This window comes from Anopheles coluzzii, chromosome 2 (assembly GCF_943734685.1).
Source record: "Anopheles coluzzii chromosome 2, AcolN3, whole genome shotgun sequence".
Classification (NCBI taxonomy): domain Eukaryota; kingdom Metazoa; phylum Arthropoda; class Insecta; order Diptera; family Culicidae; genus Anopheles; species Anopheles coluzzii.
Window position 1 is genome coordinate 58,740,964 of NC_064670.1, and position 19,151 is coordinate 58,760,114.

Below are 19,151 nucleotides of genomic sequence, written 5' to 3' on the forward strand. Positions count from 1 at the left end.
TTTTTTTAAAAATATAATATGTTTGGTGATTTAATTAGGTAAACATTTTAATATAATACATAATAAGTTAAACAACATGCAAAATACGAATTTTTAAACAACTTGATGGATCAAACACACCGAAGCTACCGATTTGACACCTTCAAGAGTAGGACGCTTTCATTCTGTACTATGCCCGATTCATACTTCACAAGGCCCGAATAGAAATGACAGTGCCCAATTGAGTGTTTACGCTTTGACGATGCCGGATTGGCTAGGTAAACCCTGTATTAGATTTACTTTTTACCCGCTGTGCAAAGCGACGGAAGAAATCATGGAGTTCTGAGAATTTTATCATGCCTTCCTTTTCTCTCCAACGGCAAATTTGTCAAGCAGCTCGTCGAGCCCGTCCCTGGCTCCGCATGAGTTGCTGTGGCGCTTAAAAAACCGTTAACTCACATTGGAACGATGCATTTGAATTTTCACAAATCAAACCAATGAGTGCAATGAGTTCAAACGCTGCAATCTAAAATTGACTACGGAATCGCTAGCTCACGCGCAGAATCCTAATTCGCATTAACACGTTCATCCCGGCGCTGATTTTCATCAACTTTCCTTTCCGCCGGCATCTAGAACGCAAGCTGATTGTGAAACCGGCATCCTGGAAATTTCACTGGCAGTCCCTGGGGCCTGCCATCGAACTGAACGTGTTAAGCATTGAAACAACTAGCACTAAATGACCGATAAAAACATTTTCTAACTACTAAATAAAACTAACTTTTCATTTATTTGACTATAACTAATTTAATTTATTTTTATAATCCCGCTACTTAACACCGTATCCCGCGATCACCGACACCAGAATGGCCTTTTTTCGCCATCGCTTCGCTCGTCTCGATCGCTTCTCACTCTCTTCTCATAAAATGTTCTCGCTGAGTGTCAGCCGCCCGAACATGCCGCCGATGCCGCCTTCAGCTCCATCTACACGTAGCCGGTTGTGTAGAGAACTTGTTGCGGCTAAGGTCGCTACATATCATTACACTTTTTTTTTTTTTCCGAAAGTGCTGCAAGAAAATTTTTTATAGTGCCGTTTTTTTTCATGCAAATCGATATCGCCTTATCAATTGATATCTCTGGTTTTCGCATCATTTCCGCCTGAACTACCCTCGTGGTGCAGTCTCGCTATTAATCATCTGAAGTTGCTCGTACTCGCAATATACGTAAATAGTGTCGTTTGGGGTTTGAATGTAATATTATCGTACCCTAAATTTTACTAATTTGACCTATTTCATATTTCAGATGTTCTGTTCTGGCTTGGGGACTTATCGCTTATAACAAACGCTGGGGGAGCAATTCGGTTTCTATCAATCATTCAACCTCATCCGCTCAACCTCGCCAGCTCAACCTTTCATTTCGCGTGCCTTGTTTAGTTTAGGTGTTGTTTTAACATGCCTTTTATACCGTGTGCTTTTCGTTGGTGCCTTCAGTGTTGATATGTGTTTGCGCTTATAGTGTGTATCGCTAGGGAATGTGTATCGATTGCTCACGGGAATGTTAGCTATAGTCGCCTTTATCTTTTTTTTTTTTTTTTTTTTTTTTTTTTTTTTTTTTTCTTTAAATCCTTATTTCTATTTACAAAAATTTCTATGTATAGATATATATGAAAACTCTATAACTAAACTTATTCGCGAATTTATGATACTACGATTGAAAATTTTGCTAATTATAAGGTGTTCATATATATCTATTTACAAATCTACTTGTTGTTTGTTAGACTAACTTAACCTAGGTTATTATTATTATTTTTTTTTTGAATGCCTTATGTTACTCGTTAAACTTTTTTAACCTATTATTATGAACCTTTTCTATTTTTCTTCCGTTCCTTATTTCGCAAGTTTGCTCGCTCGGTATTCCTACCACTTCATAAGGCCCTTTCCAGATACCCTGCAATTTTTGTCCAACCCCCGTCTGATTATTCCTAACTAATACCATTTCTCCCCACATGGGTTGCCAATCAATCGCATTCCTATCATATTTCTCCTTGCGTTTCTCTTTTGAATTTATCAAATTATTTCTTGCTATTGAATGAATCTCTGTTAGTTTTGTAATAAGCTCTTCGCAAAAATCACTATATAATTTTTTCCTATTCTTTTCTTTATAAATTGAAGTTGGAAGTCTAGCTTTTCTCCCGAATACTAATTCATAAGGAGTAAATCCCGTAGACGAATTTATACTTGTGTTGTATTCCATTGCAAAATATGGCAACACACTGTCCCACTGTTGATAATTTTTGCCCACAAATTGTCTCAAATATATTTTGAGTTCCCTGTTGGCCCTTTCTACTAAATTTGCCTGTGGGTGGTATGCTGATGTATTTATTTTTTTTATTTTTAAGATCTTGCATGTTTCTTTCATAATCTGACTCATGAAATTTGTGCCTTGGTCCGTTACTATCTCTACTGGAGCTCCATAACGGCAAATAACCTCCTCAACAAACGCTTTTGCCACCGTTGTTGCTTCTTGGTTTTCCAGGGCTGTTACTATTAAATATCTACTAAGATCGTCTTGAATGACTAATCCATACTTGTTCCCTCTCTCTGATTCCGGCAGAACAACAATATCCATGAACATTTTTTCAAATGCCTGTTTTGACGTTGTTGTTATCTGCATGGGAATTTTATTGAACCGGCCAATTTTATTCAATTGACACGACTTGCAACCTTTAACGTGTCCCTCAATGTCTCTGTCCATTCCCTTCCAGAAAAACAACTCCTTGATCCTCTTCTTCATCCGTCTCACTCCCACATGTCCTCCCAATGGGGCATCATGAAATTCATGAAGCACAGTATTTATTTCGCTTCTCTCAATTTCAATCTTATCAGAAAATGGGTTGTAGTTCTGGAATTTGGTTACGACAGTTTGTTTAACTTTTTCTAATTGCTCTTTTCTCTTAGCTTCTTTTTCGCTTGTTTCCTTTTCCAAATCAATTTTCATTAAGTTTTCCCAGTGATCATCTTGTAAAGTAGTACTCTTACTTGCTTCTATTCTCTCTTCCCCGTTATCATTGTTAAGTTCGAGAACTACTTTTTTTTTCGTTTGCCCGCGTGTTACCACTGCAACTGTATTATTTACTTCCTCATCATGTTCGTTCTCTTTAACCTCGGGAAGCCGTGATAGGAAATCGGCAACTATATTCTCTTTACCTTTCTTATACCGAATTTCACACTCCAACCCTTGCAGTCTCAATCTCAGTCTAGACAAAACTGGAGAATTTTCCTTGAGACGCCAAATGGATACTAATGGCCTGTGGTCGGAATAAATAATAAATTTTTGACCATAAATATAATGTTTAAAATGGTCAACTGCCCAAACAATAGCTAGAAGCTCCTTTTCAATCGGGTGATACCGCTTTTCTGCTCCTACCAGAGTACGACTGGCATATGCAATTGGGCGTTCTATTGTTTTTTCATTTGTTAATACTGCTCCTAGAGCATAATCGCTGGCATCAGTAGTTATAACAAAAACATCTCCAAAATCAGGACGTACTAACAAAGGCTCAGAAATAAGCAAACTTTTTAATTTTGTAAATGCCTCATCACATCTTTCGTTCCATATAAATTTCACATTTTTCTTCAATAATTCATGTAATGGTTTACGTATATCAGAGACGTTCGGGATGAATTTTCCATAAAAATTAATAGTTCCTAAAAATGAACGTACTTCTTTAAGATTTTTTGGCGTTTGCATATTTAAAATTGCCTTTACATTTAATTGTGTTGGTTTGATGCCTTTTTCATTGATTGTGTGACCTAAATAAGTAATCTCTGTGTGAAGCAGTTTACATTTTACCGGTTCAATTTTTAAATTATGGCATTTCAATGCTTCTAATACTTTAGTTAAAGTATTGATATGCTCCTCTACTGTATCCCCAAATACAACGATGTCATCTAAATAGACAAAGGCTTTAATGGGTTGAATTGTGTAGAGCACCGTGTTCATAAGTTTTTGAAACGTAGCCGGGCTATTTTTGAGCCCCATTGGCATCCTTAAGAATTCATAATGCCCCTTAGATGTTGAAAAGGCGGTTTTTTCAGCATCTTTTGGCGCTATAGGTATTTGAAAAAACCCTGACTTTAAGTCAATTGTTGAAAATATGTTGCTGTTACCAATATTGTCCATTATATCATCAATTCTAGGAATCGGATATATGAATGGTTTAGTGATAATATTTAGCGCACGGAAATCAACGACAATCCGATATTTTTTTTGATCGTTTTCGGATTTTTTTGGTATGCACATTACCGGCGCATTCCACGGGCTTTTGCTAGGCCTGATTATATGCTGCTTTAACATTTCTTCTATTTGTTCTTCCATGATCATGTTTAATGCTGTTGGGAACCTGTATTGCCTTTTAAATATCGGGATATTGGAACTAGTTTCGATTTCATGTGTCGCTGCTTGAGTGTATGTTAATTTATCTCCCGGGAGGTAGAATATATCACTGAAGTCAGCAATAATTTTGTTTGTGCTGATTTTTGTTGCATTATTTAAATGATTTAAATTGATTTTATCCATCAATTCCTTATACCTTTCTGAACCTACTAATTCCCTATCTTTGCTCGTTTTAACTACGTCGCAATCTGCGAGTTGCTTCTCTATGTGTGGGAGCAATTCGAAATTTCCTTTTTGAGTGTTATCACTGTTTTCAAAAAGGGTACCGTCTATTTGCTCTAATTCATCCATATTTTTTTTTATATTCTCGTCTGCGGTATTTAATGGTTCAGTATTTAATGGCTTCTTCAGATAAATTATTTGAAAATTCGATCCGATGCACATTGTATATTTTTTTAAAAAATCTGCTCCAATTATAGCTGGAACGCTAAGTTTTTCTAGTATATAAAATTTTATAGGGTATACAAAATTGCCAATATGTAGTTTTAAAAACATGGACCCTTCAGTATTTGATAAGGATCCATCGAAACTTGATAAAGTTACTTTATCATTGTGATTCATAAAATCTAAACCTAGCTCTTTTGCTATATCCAAACTCAAGGCGTTGAAACAGGCTCCCGAATCAATTAAAAAATTCACCATTTTCTTATTTACATTTTGCGACAAAATTTTAGCCATTAACCTACCGTCTCTAGTGCATTCAATATTAAGCGGTTCACATTCATCTATGGGAGTACTGTGTAGTGTTTGCTTCGTCTCCTTACACGTCTCTGTTTGTAAACCAACAGAAAACATGTTATTTTGTTTTAAGGGAACACTAGTTTTAGTGTTAAAATCAACTAGTGTTCCTTGTATCAGTTTTTTGTATGCATGTTTTGATATGCTTGCTTTTGGTAAGTATATTGAGAAGGCCCTTGTGAAAATTTATGTGCATAGTAGTTTTGTGATGATGGTGGACAGGTGTTTTCATAATGGTGTTGTGGTGGTTGTGTGTACTGATTTCTATTTTGGTAATAGTGTTTTCGTGGATGTTGTGTATAATTATTTTTATAAGATGCAAAATATCTATTTGGCTGAGCTAAACTACTGTTGAAGTAAGTGTTATTTTGGTTATGTGTAGTGCTATTATGTTGTGGTTGACCATCATAATTGAAGTTAGTGTTATTTTGGTTATGTGTAGTGCTATTATGTTGTGGTTGACCAAAATCACAGGTATCTAAATTGTTAGTGTTGTTATGATCGCAGCGTGAGGCACTACTATTATTCATTAGTGTATGGGGCTGGTTTCCTCCATACGTTGTGTTGTGGCCCATTGAACGATTATTAAAACTATTGTTTTGACTCGCATTGTAGGTCTCATCATATTCATTATTTGGTACCGGTGTTTGCGAGCGATTTAGTCTAGCCTCAATTTTCCGAATATGTTCGATTTGAACAACTTCATCTTCCAGGTATTCCAACAAGTCATCAAATTCCAAGTGTTTATTGGTTCTGGCTAAAGTTTGCAATTCTGGGTTTCTTAATCCGGCTAAAAAGTGAATTTTTAAATTTTTTTGTGCGTAAGAATCTTCACTGTTTTTCGTATCGATGTTCATTATATTTTGTTTTAACCTTGCCACCCTTTCTTTATATTGAGTGAAAGGTTCATTGACTCCTTGCTGCAAAGTTTCCACTTGTTGGAAAATGGCTTCTACACTCATTTTTTCTCCAAAAAGCTTTATTAAATTTAATTTAACATTCGCCCACGTATCATCTAATATGCGACTGAAAAATCCAGCAGCATTTCCTTTTAATTTGAACATTACCGTTCTAATTAAATCCTCTTCCGATTCGCCTCTTGGTATCTGATTCGCAAAATATTCCACTTGAAATAAAAATCCATCTAATTCCTTTGCAGCTCCGTGATATTCAGGAATGCATAGCATTGCCTTTTCCGTTGGGAATTCGTAAGCCATTTTTGAAAATGACGCGTTCAACGCTCTATCGATTTCAAGGCTTTGATTTAATAATTCTCCTTTGAGAACTTGGAGGCGTTTTTGGTAATTATATTGTGTGTTTAGACAACTTTCACTATTTGCCGTGGAGTTTAGTTGCGGTAATGATGGATTAATATTATTTACACTTTTTGAATGAACCTGAACAGATCTGTTCCTAAGTGCCAACACCCTTGGGTTCATTACCCTCTACGTAAGCGTAAAGAATGAAGGATTAATAAAAATGATACTTAAACTACTGTACCAACTACCCCTTACTGCTTATTATTACTAAGTTGATACTTTTAAGGAAACTTGTTGAGAAAAAAAATGAAAATTTACACTTATTTCACTAATTATCACTTAATCACTAACAAGCTACGATTTTCCCTTCACCACTTACCCAAAAAAATTTTTTTTTCCTTCACCACTATACCTGATTCATACACCAGCCAGAATTAGCGTTATTTGCGCTACTAAGTATGCGCTTTACCGCTGTCACCAGATGAAACAACTAGCACTAAATGACCGATAAAAACATTTTCTAACTACTAAATAAAACTAACTTTTCATTTATTTGACTATAACTAATTTAATTTATTTTTATAATCCCGCTACTTAACACCGTATCCCGCGATCACCGACACCAGAATGGCCTTTTTTCGCCATCGCTTCGCTCGTCTCGATCGCTTCTCACTCTCTTCTCATAAAATGTTCTCGCTGAGTGTCAGCCGCCCGAACATGCCGCCGATGCCGCCTTCAGCTCCATCTACACGTAGCCGGTTGTGTAGAGAACTTGTTGCGGCTAAGGTCGCTACAGCATTAAGCATAACTTTGTTACCCTAAGCTTTTGCTTTCGTATGTTGTAGATTACACAGATAGACTGAGCCGTCTGCGCAAGGGCGTATGTGTGCAACACTTTCGCCAAATGTGTTTTCTTCCGGAATGTTATGATTCATCGGTCAAAGAAAGGAAGGTGTTGATGACAGTGGCGGATTGGGGGAATCGGGGGCCCTAGGCGGAAAGACAAGTTGAGGCCCCTGTAAATGGTAGCTGCTGACCGAGAGGAGAGGGTACTGGCACACAGCTATTGGGAGATTGAACAGTATACCTAAATTGCCGGCGGGAGGGAGAGAGGAGGGGGGGCGGTTGCCATGAGACTCCTACGATCATCGGTCACAGGCCCTAAAATTGCTGGCGGCATGGGGGGGGGGGCAATTGGTTCTCCAGCCACGGGGGCCCAACGACCATCTTTCCGGGGGCCATTGTCGCTAATACTCTGTCCACTTGTAAACATACGGCATACTACAGACTAGAGATCTTCGGCGACCGCCTAGTCTGCCTACCGTTAGATCTGCCGCTGGTTCATGACGGTGTTTTTTTTTATTGTGGAGGTGCATCCTTCCCCCTGCCTGCAGCGTATGCATCGGGCAGGAGACAGTGTGGCAGTATGCAAGTTGTCCGCTGGATAGGAGCGGTCCCGCGGCACCGCCATCATTCCGCACATCTGCATGGCCGTCGTGGGTTCTAACCGCGTATGAACCGTCCGCCGTAGCAAGAGCTGACTATCCGGCGACGTGGTACTCAAGTGAAAAGGCCTGGACGATCGCGTAGGCCGTAATGACAAGAATAATAATAAGAAAAAGAACTTTGAAGCGCCATTCGTACCGGGGACGATGAACTTTGTTGCTGCCGGGTCTACCGCCGTGGCGCGACAAATGCAGGGAATACACTTGACCGAAGGACATACCGAGCCTTACCCATTCCAAGGCAGTGCCGGCCACACGGCGTCATGATACCGACTCCAAGCCAACAAGCCACCAGATTTTGGACGGACAGGTGCAGCACCACACGCGCACCATAACAAACAAATCCAGAATTATCTTTTGTTTGAATTCAATTAAAGTTTTACTTCCACTAGTCTACCTGTATTGGAAAGAAATGTTCTACATATCACACGCACGTTTGCTTCGATCGTGTGTCTTTTTGATACCCCAAACAGCAGAGCCGATTGCAAAAATGGTGGTGCCAATCCAATGGTTGTGTTGTCGCTCAGGTTGCGAGATCAAAAATGCACCGACTTTGTAGCCGCAGCGGATGAAAATGTACGCATCAGGATCAAACATTTTTGGGGTTTCCACACGCACGCACGCACGCACAAACACGCACGCACACATGCATGCGCACGAGCGAGTACGACTATCTTATCGGTAGAACGGCTGGTTCAGCTATCTTGTAGCGCATCCTCATTCAAAGCGCCGGGCGGGGTGGGGGATCGCGACATGATAGAATGAACGGTCACTTTCCCGCGCTGTGTGCGTGTGTGTGTCGAAACCCGAAAACTCGTGACAAATTTCGGCATATTTAAAAAAATATGTTATTGCCACTATACACCGTGCTACATGATGCTTAGAAGGTCGTTGAAGCATCAAACATGTTCAAATTAAAAAAAATTAGATTAGTGTTAGACGTTCTCCTACGCTTGTTTGAAATAGGCTTTTCCATCCTCGATAAGCACGGGCATCAAATGGCGTCATCAGTAGCGGCACGAAATAAAATAAACCATCAGTACACCGATAATACTTTAAATCCTAAAATGAATTAATTTCTCGCGCATCGTCATATATAAATAAATGCTAACATCCACCAATTACAATACACAACCGCAATGCACATATATACCAACACATACACACAATCAGCTGACGGCGAAAGACACGGGCAGAAGCGCAAGTAAGGCAAGAAAGGGCGAAGGAGGGAGAGGAAGAAGTCGAAAAAATGGGCGACAAAAACATTTGTTTTGCTCCACCGCGTGAAATAGTTCGTCTATTTCCCCAACAGAGGGCGCCAAAACTGCTCAACCCAGCGCAAATTTTGCCCCATTGCACAATGGGCATTTGCCGAGATGAAATTCAAAAAATCAACTTTGTAATAGCGCAATTCCAAATAATAGGTTTTAATACTAAGGGTTAAACTAAGAAAAATACCAAATATGAGCTCTTTATCTGTTCTGGTTCTCTAGAAAACACCTCTCAAAGTCGAGATTTGTTAAAAAAACGCAGAAAAATCTTCACTTTTTTGGAAAACTTTAAACCTTTGTAACTTTTTCAAATATGAACCGATTTTGATAAATTTAGACATTTTATGAAGGATATTTAGTCAGCTTTATAAACACATGAAAAATTTTGAGCTAAGTTAATTTTATGCAAAAATATACGATAATAACTGAAGAAACCTCCTGAAAATTTTCATAATTTTAATTTTTGACTTGATGCCATTATAAAAGTGGCATAGAGTGGCGTTGTCTCATATATGTCACATCATAGTGTAATATATATACTATCAATCTGTGAAGAAATATTCTGCGAAAGTTTGCGAACGCGAATTTTATTGAAGTTTTTTCACATCAACTTTTTCTAAAAACAGACACATGCGTAACTAGGCGGCTCCATAGGTGCCTAGTGTAGCGTATTTCGTGTATTCTAAAAAAATATATTCTACGTGCTTTTGATCAACTTTCATTTCAATTACGAAGCTGTGTATCTTAGTTTCAGCTCATGTACTTATCTAATATGTAAATTTCTATTCTAACCTAACTTTATCATTAAATATAATGAAGCAAATCAGAACAAAATACCTTTTGGTCCTACTGCAGATTATAGAAGGATATAAGGAAAGTAATTCTTAAATTATACGCATAACAGGAAAACGTTATGAATGCAGTAGCATCTATTGGCGTTTTGGGAGAAGAAACTCCCAAAACTCATGACAAACTAAATATAAGGATAGAGGGGAGATGCTACAAAGAATATTTTGCAAGAAAGAAAATGCATCCAGAAGGACATTTTGTATAATGAGCTGTATTCCTCTGATTCGTTAACCAGTTCAATATCAGTATCTACACGCACTAAAATAAAGACAGGGTTTAACTTTACAAATGAAGTAAATACTTAGTTTGTAGCTATCGTGCAATTTTGATTTTTTTAGATAGTTGTAAAACCAAGAAGGATTTTTAGTTTTATTACCCCTTCTGAAGGCAGTACAGCACTTGGAAAGGTATTGGATGAATGTTCAAAGACAAACAATATGTGCTGCTTTTTATTACGAATTTGGGAAGTTCTTTATTTCAATGCACCTGCTCTATCTAATTATTTAAATGCCTTTATTCATGTCTTTAGAAAAGTGAACTAGACGTCACGAGCTTGTAATAGCATCCATCTAAGTTGTGTATGTAAATTTTTAATATTTGTACTACCTGTGAGTAAAAGTGACGAGAATTAGCTACAATTGTCCTATACAAAGCAGAAAAAATTATCTTATTTAAAATTATTATGTTTTGTTTATATATTATTATTATTATTATTTATTTAATCTTCATTACGGAACATTACAGTGTATTTTAAAATGGTTTATACTATTAGCAACAAATAATACAAGAAAAAAAACACACAAAATTAATAAAACTAAGCAAAGATCCCTTAAAACACTATTTTATGTAGCGCCACCTGGTGGTATGGATGCGAACTACAAATAAAATGTTATTTACTATCATAATACTTTACTACAAACGATAAAAACTAACAATTTCTGCAAAAATAATTTTATCCCGCAATTTGTTCTAAACTGCCCATTGTGCATTGGCTGCGCAGGCAACTGCTGAAATTTGCGCAGCGGGTAAAAGGTAAAAGCTAATTTTTGGTTAAGTTTAGTATTCTCATAAATTCAATTACTTATGTAATGACTTTCATAAATTGTAACGATTTGACATATGAGCTGTCAAAGATGTTATCGAAATGCATGGTGAAATACTACCTGCATAGAGTTTATTCTCTTTAACATAATAAAATTAAAAATATCCCTTCAACAGGCCCATAGTTCATACTAGCATAGATTTCTATGAACAACAAATCATTGCAAATAAAAGATTATGGGTATCATTTATGTATTAAAATAAATTTATTTATTTATATTATTATTTGTTACATAATGATTGTATTTGCATTCTAAAATATAAATGCTGCACATTTAAAATCAAAACATAAATCTTTCAATATTTTGACGTATTTCCCGCCAAACTGACAGAATGAAATGGCGTATATCGATATTGAAAAATAGTGTTAGGGGAAGGTAGGTAAAGACGGACACTGCGGGTAAGATGGACACTTCTCATAAATGCATCAAAATGGTAATTTTCGAAGAAATCAACAATGCAGCATCTTAACTTAAAGTTAAACAACACATTTGAGAACATTTTTGGCATAATATATGCAAAATTGGTTAAATCCACGAACAAAATAAATTTTCAATCATGAGCATCCTTGTGGATCTAATTTGACTACTACGGATCTTAAGCTCTACAACTTGTATTGTTTATATTTCCGGAAGTTTTATTTCATGAATGAGTTGTCGTGATCATTAATGAAAAAACTTGCGAAAGAACGAGAATGAAAGCAATACAAAATATTGTTTGGTGGTTTAAACATCCTGACCAGTGCTGCAAAATGTCATGACTATCACGAGATTTTCACCAACGAAAACAATCAACATATCCGTGGTAGCTTGATGTTCATTGTTGATAGTCAATAAAAGTGCATCATGACATGCTGAACACGACATGTGAATTCTTGAGTCCAACGCGATACTCTGACTGACAAGCTTAGCTTACTGCCCGCATAAGCATAATCATGACTATTGCTGGCTGTGTACTGTGCTACCAAATATCACTGTTTCAGTCACCAACGCTCATGACTGAAACGAACCTCAAATCAGCTCACGTACACAAGTGCGATGATCAGACGCAAGATGAACATAGTCGTTGTGACGTGTGACCAGATTGGTGACATTGCAGCAACCACCTCTTGGTCGGTCACTTTGACGTGACTTTGTTTGTCTGTGATCAATTTCGAAATGTCACTGGTTCTATCACGGGTTTAACTTTACAAATGAAGTAAATACTTAGTTTGTAGCTATCGTGCAATTTTGATTTTTTTAGATAGTTGTAAAACCAAGAAGGATTTTTAGTTTTATTACCCCTTCTGAAGGCAGTACAGCACTTGGAAAGGTATTGGATGAATGTTCAAAGACAAACAATATGTGCTGCTTTTCATTACGAATTTGGGAAGTTCTTTATTTCAATGCACCTGCTCTATCTAATTATTTAAATGCCTTTATTCATGTCTTTAGAAAAGTGAACTAGACGTCACGAGCTTGTAATAGCATCCACCTAAGTTGTGTATGTAAATTTTTAATATTTGTACTACCTGTGAGTAAAAGTGACGAGAATTAGCTACAATTGTCCTATAAAAAGCAGAAAAAATTATCTTATTCAAAATTATTATGTTGTGTTTATATATTATGATTATTATTATTTATTTAATCTTCATTACGGAACATTACAGTATATTTTAAAATGGTTTATACTATTAGCAACAAATAATACAAGAAAAAAAACACACAAACATAATAAAATTAAAAATATACCTTCAACAGGCCCATAGTTCATACTAGCATAGATTTCTATGAACAACAAATCATTGCAAATAAAAGATTATGGGTCTCATTTATGTATTAAAATAAATTTATTTATTTATATTATTATTTGTTACATAATGATTGTATTTGCATTCTAAAATATAAATGCTGCACATTTAAAATCAAAACATAAATCTTTCAATATTTTGACGTATTTCCCGCCAAACTGACAGAATGAAATGGCGTATATCGATATTGAAAAATAGTGTTAGGGGAAGGTAGGTAAAGACGGACACTGCGGGTAAGATGGACACTTCTCATAAATGCATCAAAATGGTAATTTTCGAAGAAATCAACAATGCAGCATCTTAACTTAAAGTTAAACAACACATTTGAGAACATTTTTGGCATAATATATGCAAAATTGGTTAAATCCACGAACAAAATAAATTTTCAATCATGAGCATCCTTGTGGATCTAATTTGACTACTACGGATCTTAAGCTCTACAACTTGTATTGTTTATATTTCCGGAAGTTTTATTTCATGAATGAGTTGTCGTGATCATTAATGAAAAAACTGGCGAAAGAACGAGAATGAAAGCAATACAAAATATTGTTTGGTGGTTTAAACATCCTGACACCAAAGCGGGAAAGACGGACACTTTGTTGTAGGGAAAGAAGGACACCAAATTTATTGATTTATTTTACTTCTTATATCAATTGGTTATGAATAAATTTCATCAAATACCTTAAATAAGGGTATTCCGATGCTATAAACCAACCAACAGTAGCCATTCGTTATGCTATTACTCGCTCGACGCTGATGAGGCGCTTCACGAAATCCAATATCTTGTCACGACTTGGACAACTTTAAACAATAAAAAGAAGAGGCATTGATACGACATTGTTCAGGAATAGATGAGAAATTCTATGGGATTACAAATATCAAATGTTGAATTGTGACATGGTGGAACATGGATTGAACTATTAACAAGCCCCTCAAAAAAGACTGGGGTTGTGGACTTTTCCTAAAAGGAAGTTCTAGACTGTTGTTCTGTAAGCTGGAGCAACATCAGCTGTAAGTGTGCAATATTTCTATAATGCTTTAGATGCTGCATTCTACGATGTTTTAAAATCGGCGCTTACAGTTCCTAAAACCATGGCTGAATGAATCGTCGTTGCAATAGGCCAAGAATTGGTTTATAAACGTACCAGGACGTGGAAAGCGATAGAATTTATTAAAATACTGTAAAACTCTTCAATTTCCAACGTTTTCTACAGGTGTCCATCTTACCCTTCATGGTGTCCATCTTTCCCATATCAGGTGTCCGTCTTACCCGAACATTTCAAAACCGCACGAAAAAAACCATGTTTTTCATTCATGGAAAAAACGCAATAATCGATGGAAACTTAAAAGTTTCAACACATTTTCTGATAAAACATGAGTGTAGGATAATGTATGCACATTTTCATGGTCGTTGCACTTATATTTCCCTAGATTTTTACCATTTCCCTTAAGGTGTCCGTCTTTACCTTTTTAAAAACTTAAAAGAGCTAAGGAAGCTGCATTAAAAAAATATACGAAGTACCGATCACCTGTTAACAAAAGCATATTAAATGAAACAACTCGCTTGTACCGTAGTTACAATAAAATACGCTACGGTGGCTACTTGTCTCGGTTGGAGAAGAATTTTATCAAAAGGCCCAAAGCTCTCTGGAGTTTTCGTAAGAAACACAATAGTACAAATGTGACACCTAAATCGATTTACCACAATGACCGAGCTGGTTCAACTGCTTCAGATATGTGTGATATATTTGCGTGTAGATTCGAGGAGGCATACACAATCTCAACTACTGACGACAATATTATCACCAACGCTTTAATTAATACTCCTAATGATGTCATCGACCTTAATTTAACTAATATATCGCAAGAATCTGTTCTAAATGTGCTCAAAGCAGTCAAGCCCAAAGCTAGTCCCGGCCCAGATGGTATTCCTGCCATCATTCTCAGCCGATGCTGTGAGTCCATTGCGCCGATCTTCACCAAAATTTTTAATTTTTCGCTGCAACAAGGAGAATTCTCCTCTATTTGGAAGAGTTCATGGATAGTCCCCATATTTAAAAAAGGTGACAAGGAAGATGCAGCCAACTATAGAGGCATAACATCACTCAGTGCTGGAGCCAAAGTTTTTGAGAAAGTGATCCAAACAAGTTTACTCACGGCTTCATATCACTATATTAGCCCTCAACAACACGGTTTCGTTCCAAAGCGGTCGACGATTACTAACCTTGTTGACTTTACATCACAATGTCTCCGTAACATGGATAGCAGGATTCAAACAGATGCAGTTTATATGGATTTAAAGGCTGCTTTTGATAGCATCGATCACAACATCCTTTTAGCCAAGATGAACAAGTTGGGACTTGGGCGAAATTTAATATGCTGGTTAGAATCGTACCTTGTCAATCGATCGTATGCTGTATCTTTCTCACGGTGCCATTCAAGGTCTTTCATTGCATCATCTGGTGTGCCACAAGGTAGCAACCTGGGTCCACTACTGTTTGTACTGTTCATCAACGACCTATCGTATGTAGTACCAGCAGCGAATCATTTAATGTATGCAGATGACATTAAAATCTACATGACGATAAAAAATGACACAGACCACTCCGAGCTACAACAATACCTTCTCGATTTTCACCAATGGTGCAATCGAAACCGCCTGAGCCTCTGCATTGAAAAATGCCGAGTCATTTCATTCACACGCGCACGAGAAATTAAGAATACCAGCTACACAGTTAACGGTTTACCAATAGAACGCACTAATACTATGAAGGATCTCGGAGTCATACTTGATTCAAAGCTGTCATTTGACCAGCAAACAGAGGAGGTGATTACCCGAGGTAATCAATTGCTTGGCATGTTGTTTCGGATAACAAGAGATTTCAAAGACCCAGTCTGCATCAAAGCGTTATACTGTGGTATTATCCGCCCGGTACTCGAATACGCCTGTGTCGTCTGGAAGCCCTCAACCCAAAGACTTTCTGAGAGAATGGAATCGATACAGCGTCGCTTATCCCGATACGCAACACGCTTGTTACCTTGGCCACCTGGCAGTCAGTTACCACCTTATGAATCGCGACTTCTGCTCCTCGGACTGCAACCGCTCCACATCCGACGCCGTACCGCACAACAACTATTTGTGGCTGGTTTACTGCAAAATAACATCGACTGTCCTTCCCTACTCCAGCAGTTAAACTTTTACGCGCCTGCTGTTCAGCTTCGCTCTCGTCCGTTACTTGCCCTGAACCGTAGTCGAACTGGATATGGATCTAGAGACCCCCTCAACTCCATGATTAGGGTGTTTAACGAAGTTCGTCATTTGTTTGATTTTGGAACCTCAGTGCAATCCTTTAAAAACTGCCTTAGAAGCGAATTATTAAGATGATCTTACTACTTATTTTAATCTAATATTAGACTTAAGAACATTCACACGGATCCATTGTTATCCATTGAACGAGTAATAAACAAATTTACCTACCTTCCCCTACGATTTTGAAAACAAAACTTTTTGTTTTGAACTGGCTTTCAAGATTTCAAATCACCCGTGCAACCTTCAGTATTCGTTTAACCTTCGTTTCTATGACCAAAAATACACCCTCATCTTTATGACCACCTATCCGGGTAGGTAGTACGTTTTATAAGGGAATTTGTATTTTTATTTGCGAAAAAATGTCTTATTTAACTTATTTTATGGAGCTACAGCGCCTACCACAACTATATGGACAGTCGTTTTTCGCGATTTGCGGAAAATCCATAAGAGATAGATAAAAACAGCGAATGTATAAGTTGTGCAGAATACTATTTCACATCTTCGTATATTTTTTTAAATTTTTTTTAACACATTTTTACACGACTTATGACGAAAAAACAAATTTATGGACGTACCATAACTATAAAGACACATCGAAAAACAGGTTTTATGTGCTAACTAACGCATTTAAAAATCGTTCAAAAATATAAATAACATATTCTAGAGAGGTTTTAAAGAAACACGTTTTTGAACGATTTTTAAAAATTGTTTTTATAACTTATTTTAAGGTTTTATAAGTTTTATAAGAGTAAATATCAAAATATATTTTTTTCGAATATCACAATTTTTTTCTCCTGTAATTATTGTTTTGAAAATGCAAACCAAAGTATGTAAAAAGTTTTTCAAAAATTATTTTGAAATTGCCATGAGAACCTTATCAATTTTGTGAACAACGGTTCAAAACTGATCCGATCAAACAAAAGCGAAACTAAAAAGCTCAACAACGATTTTTTAGCAGAATATAAATATTTGCTGCTGTTACATACATAGTTGAAGAATGTAATCCTAGTCCGATATTTTTTTCCTCCCACCACCCACTTCACCATCGATGTTCTCTTAGGCCGCTACAAAGTAAGTGCTATTGTTTTGAACTGGCTTTCAAGGCTTGGCAATCACCCGTGCAGCCTTCAGCATTCGTTTAACGTAGCTGAAATCTTCTGTTCTAACATTAAAGTGGATTGAAAACCCCTAGATAAGAGGAAAGATTCGCTATCAAATGATTGTTCCATGTAAAGGCACCTAATGAAATACATACATTAAAATATTCATATATTTTTCTTTTTCGTTTTTTTTTTCAGGAATTATAAGTCTCACTTTTGGTGTTGAGGTTCATTTTGAAACGCCAGATAGTGGATTCTTTCTGAAGCATTCTCCGCGACAAAGTGCTTTAGCATCTGTGGTATCGGCTGCAACATCAAACTATGGTAAAGTACGATCATCTAATGGTGATTCCGTATTATCGGTGGACCGATTCACGGTAGTACAAACTACACAACCAGTATCTGTTAGAGCTAGCTATGGGCCGTTTTCTACAAAGCAAACAGTACCTGCCCGTTACATCGTTCCAGACGTACTTGAAAGCACACATGCTGAAGGAAGTTCCACACATAATACAACCGCCACATTGATGGAATTACAACAACAGTCAAATCTTCAGTTAGATATATCCGCCCATGTAGTACGAAACACTGTCGCACGTGATTCACCTGTACTTCGCGTTTTGTTTCATGCTGGTGCAGATCCAGGCGGTCATTTACAAAGACAGAAAATTTGCGTACTGCTTCATGCGTCGATGGGTAACCAAATTCCACTTAAAGGGAAGTGTATGCCGGAAGGCGAAGATGGCGTATGTGTAGCAGAAGTAATTATACCATCCAACTGGTGGCCACCTTTACCTCCTCCAGAAAGAGACGGACGTATCTCCAGCACGCCACCCAAGAGCCCACAAAGAATAGTACAAGTGTCTTATAGTGTATTCGAGCCTCCTGCACGAAGTCCAGAACTTTGTGAACCTAAAGTACAGATTCAACCGTTGACACCTTTTGCAAAAATTCCTCTTATTCAATCACAGTTACCATACAAAGAACTACGCGCTGATAATACGCTTACTATGATGGTTCCTCAACAACCTCTGTATCCACTGTCAAAATTACACGTTCCAGTTTTTCTTCATCCAGAGAAAGGTCAGAATATTGCTGTATTTATAGTAAGGTACGTAGTTTTATTTTTTTATAAATCGAAACATATTGTTTTTGAAATATCTATATAAGTAACTATCAAGAATAATTAGCAGTCACTTTTTCAAACTTGATCACAAGAATGGGTGAAGCTATTATCAAAAATATTTTTGAAAACAGTTTTTTCCTTTGATATTTTAGAACATTGTTTATTGTTGTTTATTTTTTATCGGGATCTTGAAGATCCTACATGAATGTACTTAAATTAGTGCTTATATACTATTTAAGGTACATAAATCGATAGGGGAGAACTGATGCACAAGAATAGAAAATGTATTTTGAAAATAAAATTATTACGTAAGTTGTGTCCTGAGTCTATCTCTAAAAACATTCTGTGGTATGTTGAAATCAAATAAATCAAAGTTATTTATGAAAGTTCGACACATAGCTGACATAGGATCAGACTGGCCAAAACGAGTTCTATAACGAGGGACGGATATGAATTGACGTGTACGTAGATTCCTAGATGGCGCGTTAAATTCTATCGTAGCTAATAGAGTAGGAGCATCAATATGATGGTTAAGTAGTCCTGATATAAAAAGGCATTTAGCTATCTCACGGCGCTTTTTCAACGACTGAATCCCTAAAAGCAGACACCGGGATTGGTATGACGGTAACACATCGCCCTGTCGCTATGGTAACAGTCTTACAGCATATCTAG

At 37.0% G+C, this 19,151-nt stretch overlaps 1 protein-coding gene across 6 annotated transcripts in view; it reads left to right on the top strand.

The window, feature by feature from the left end:
• The window catches only part of LOC120948773 (transmembrane protein 132E), a 56,655-nt gene that overhangs the window by 8,925 nt on the left and 28,579 nt on the right, over positions 1–19,151 (top strand). For all 6 annotated transcript variants that reach the window (XM_040365477.2, XM_049605214.1, XM_049605213.1 and 3 more), the window contains exon 3: positions 17,552–18,464. In XM_040365477.2, the coding sequence (XP_040221411.2) occupies positions 17,552–18,464 (913 nt within the window). The remainder of the gene's footprint in view (positions 1–17,551; positions 18,465–19,151) is intronic.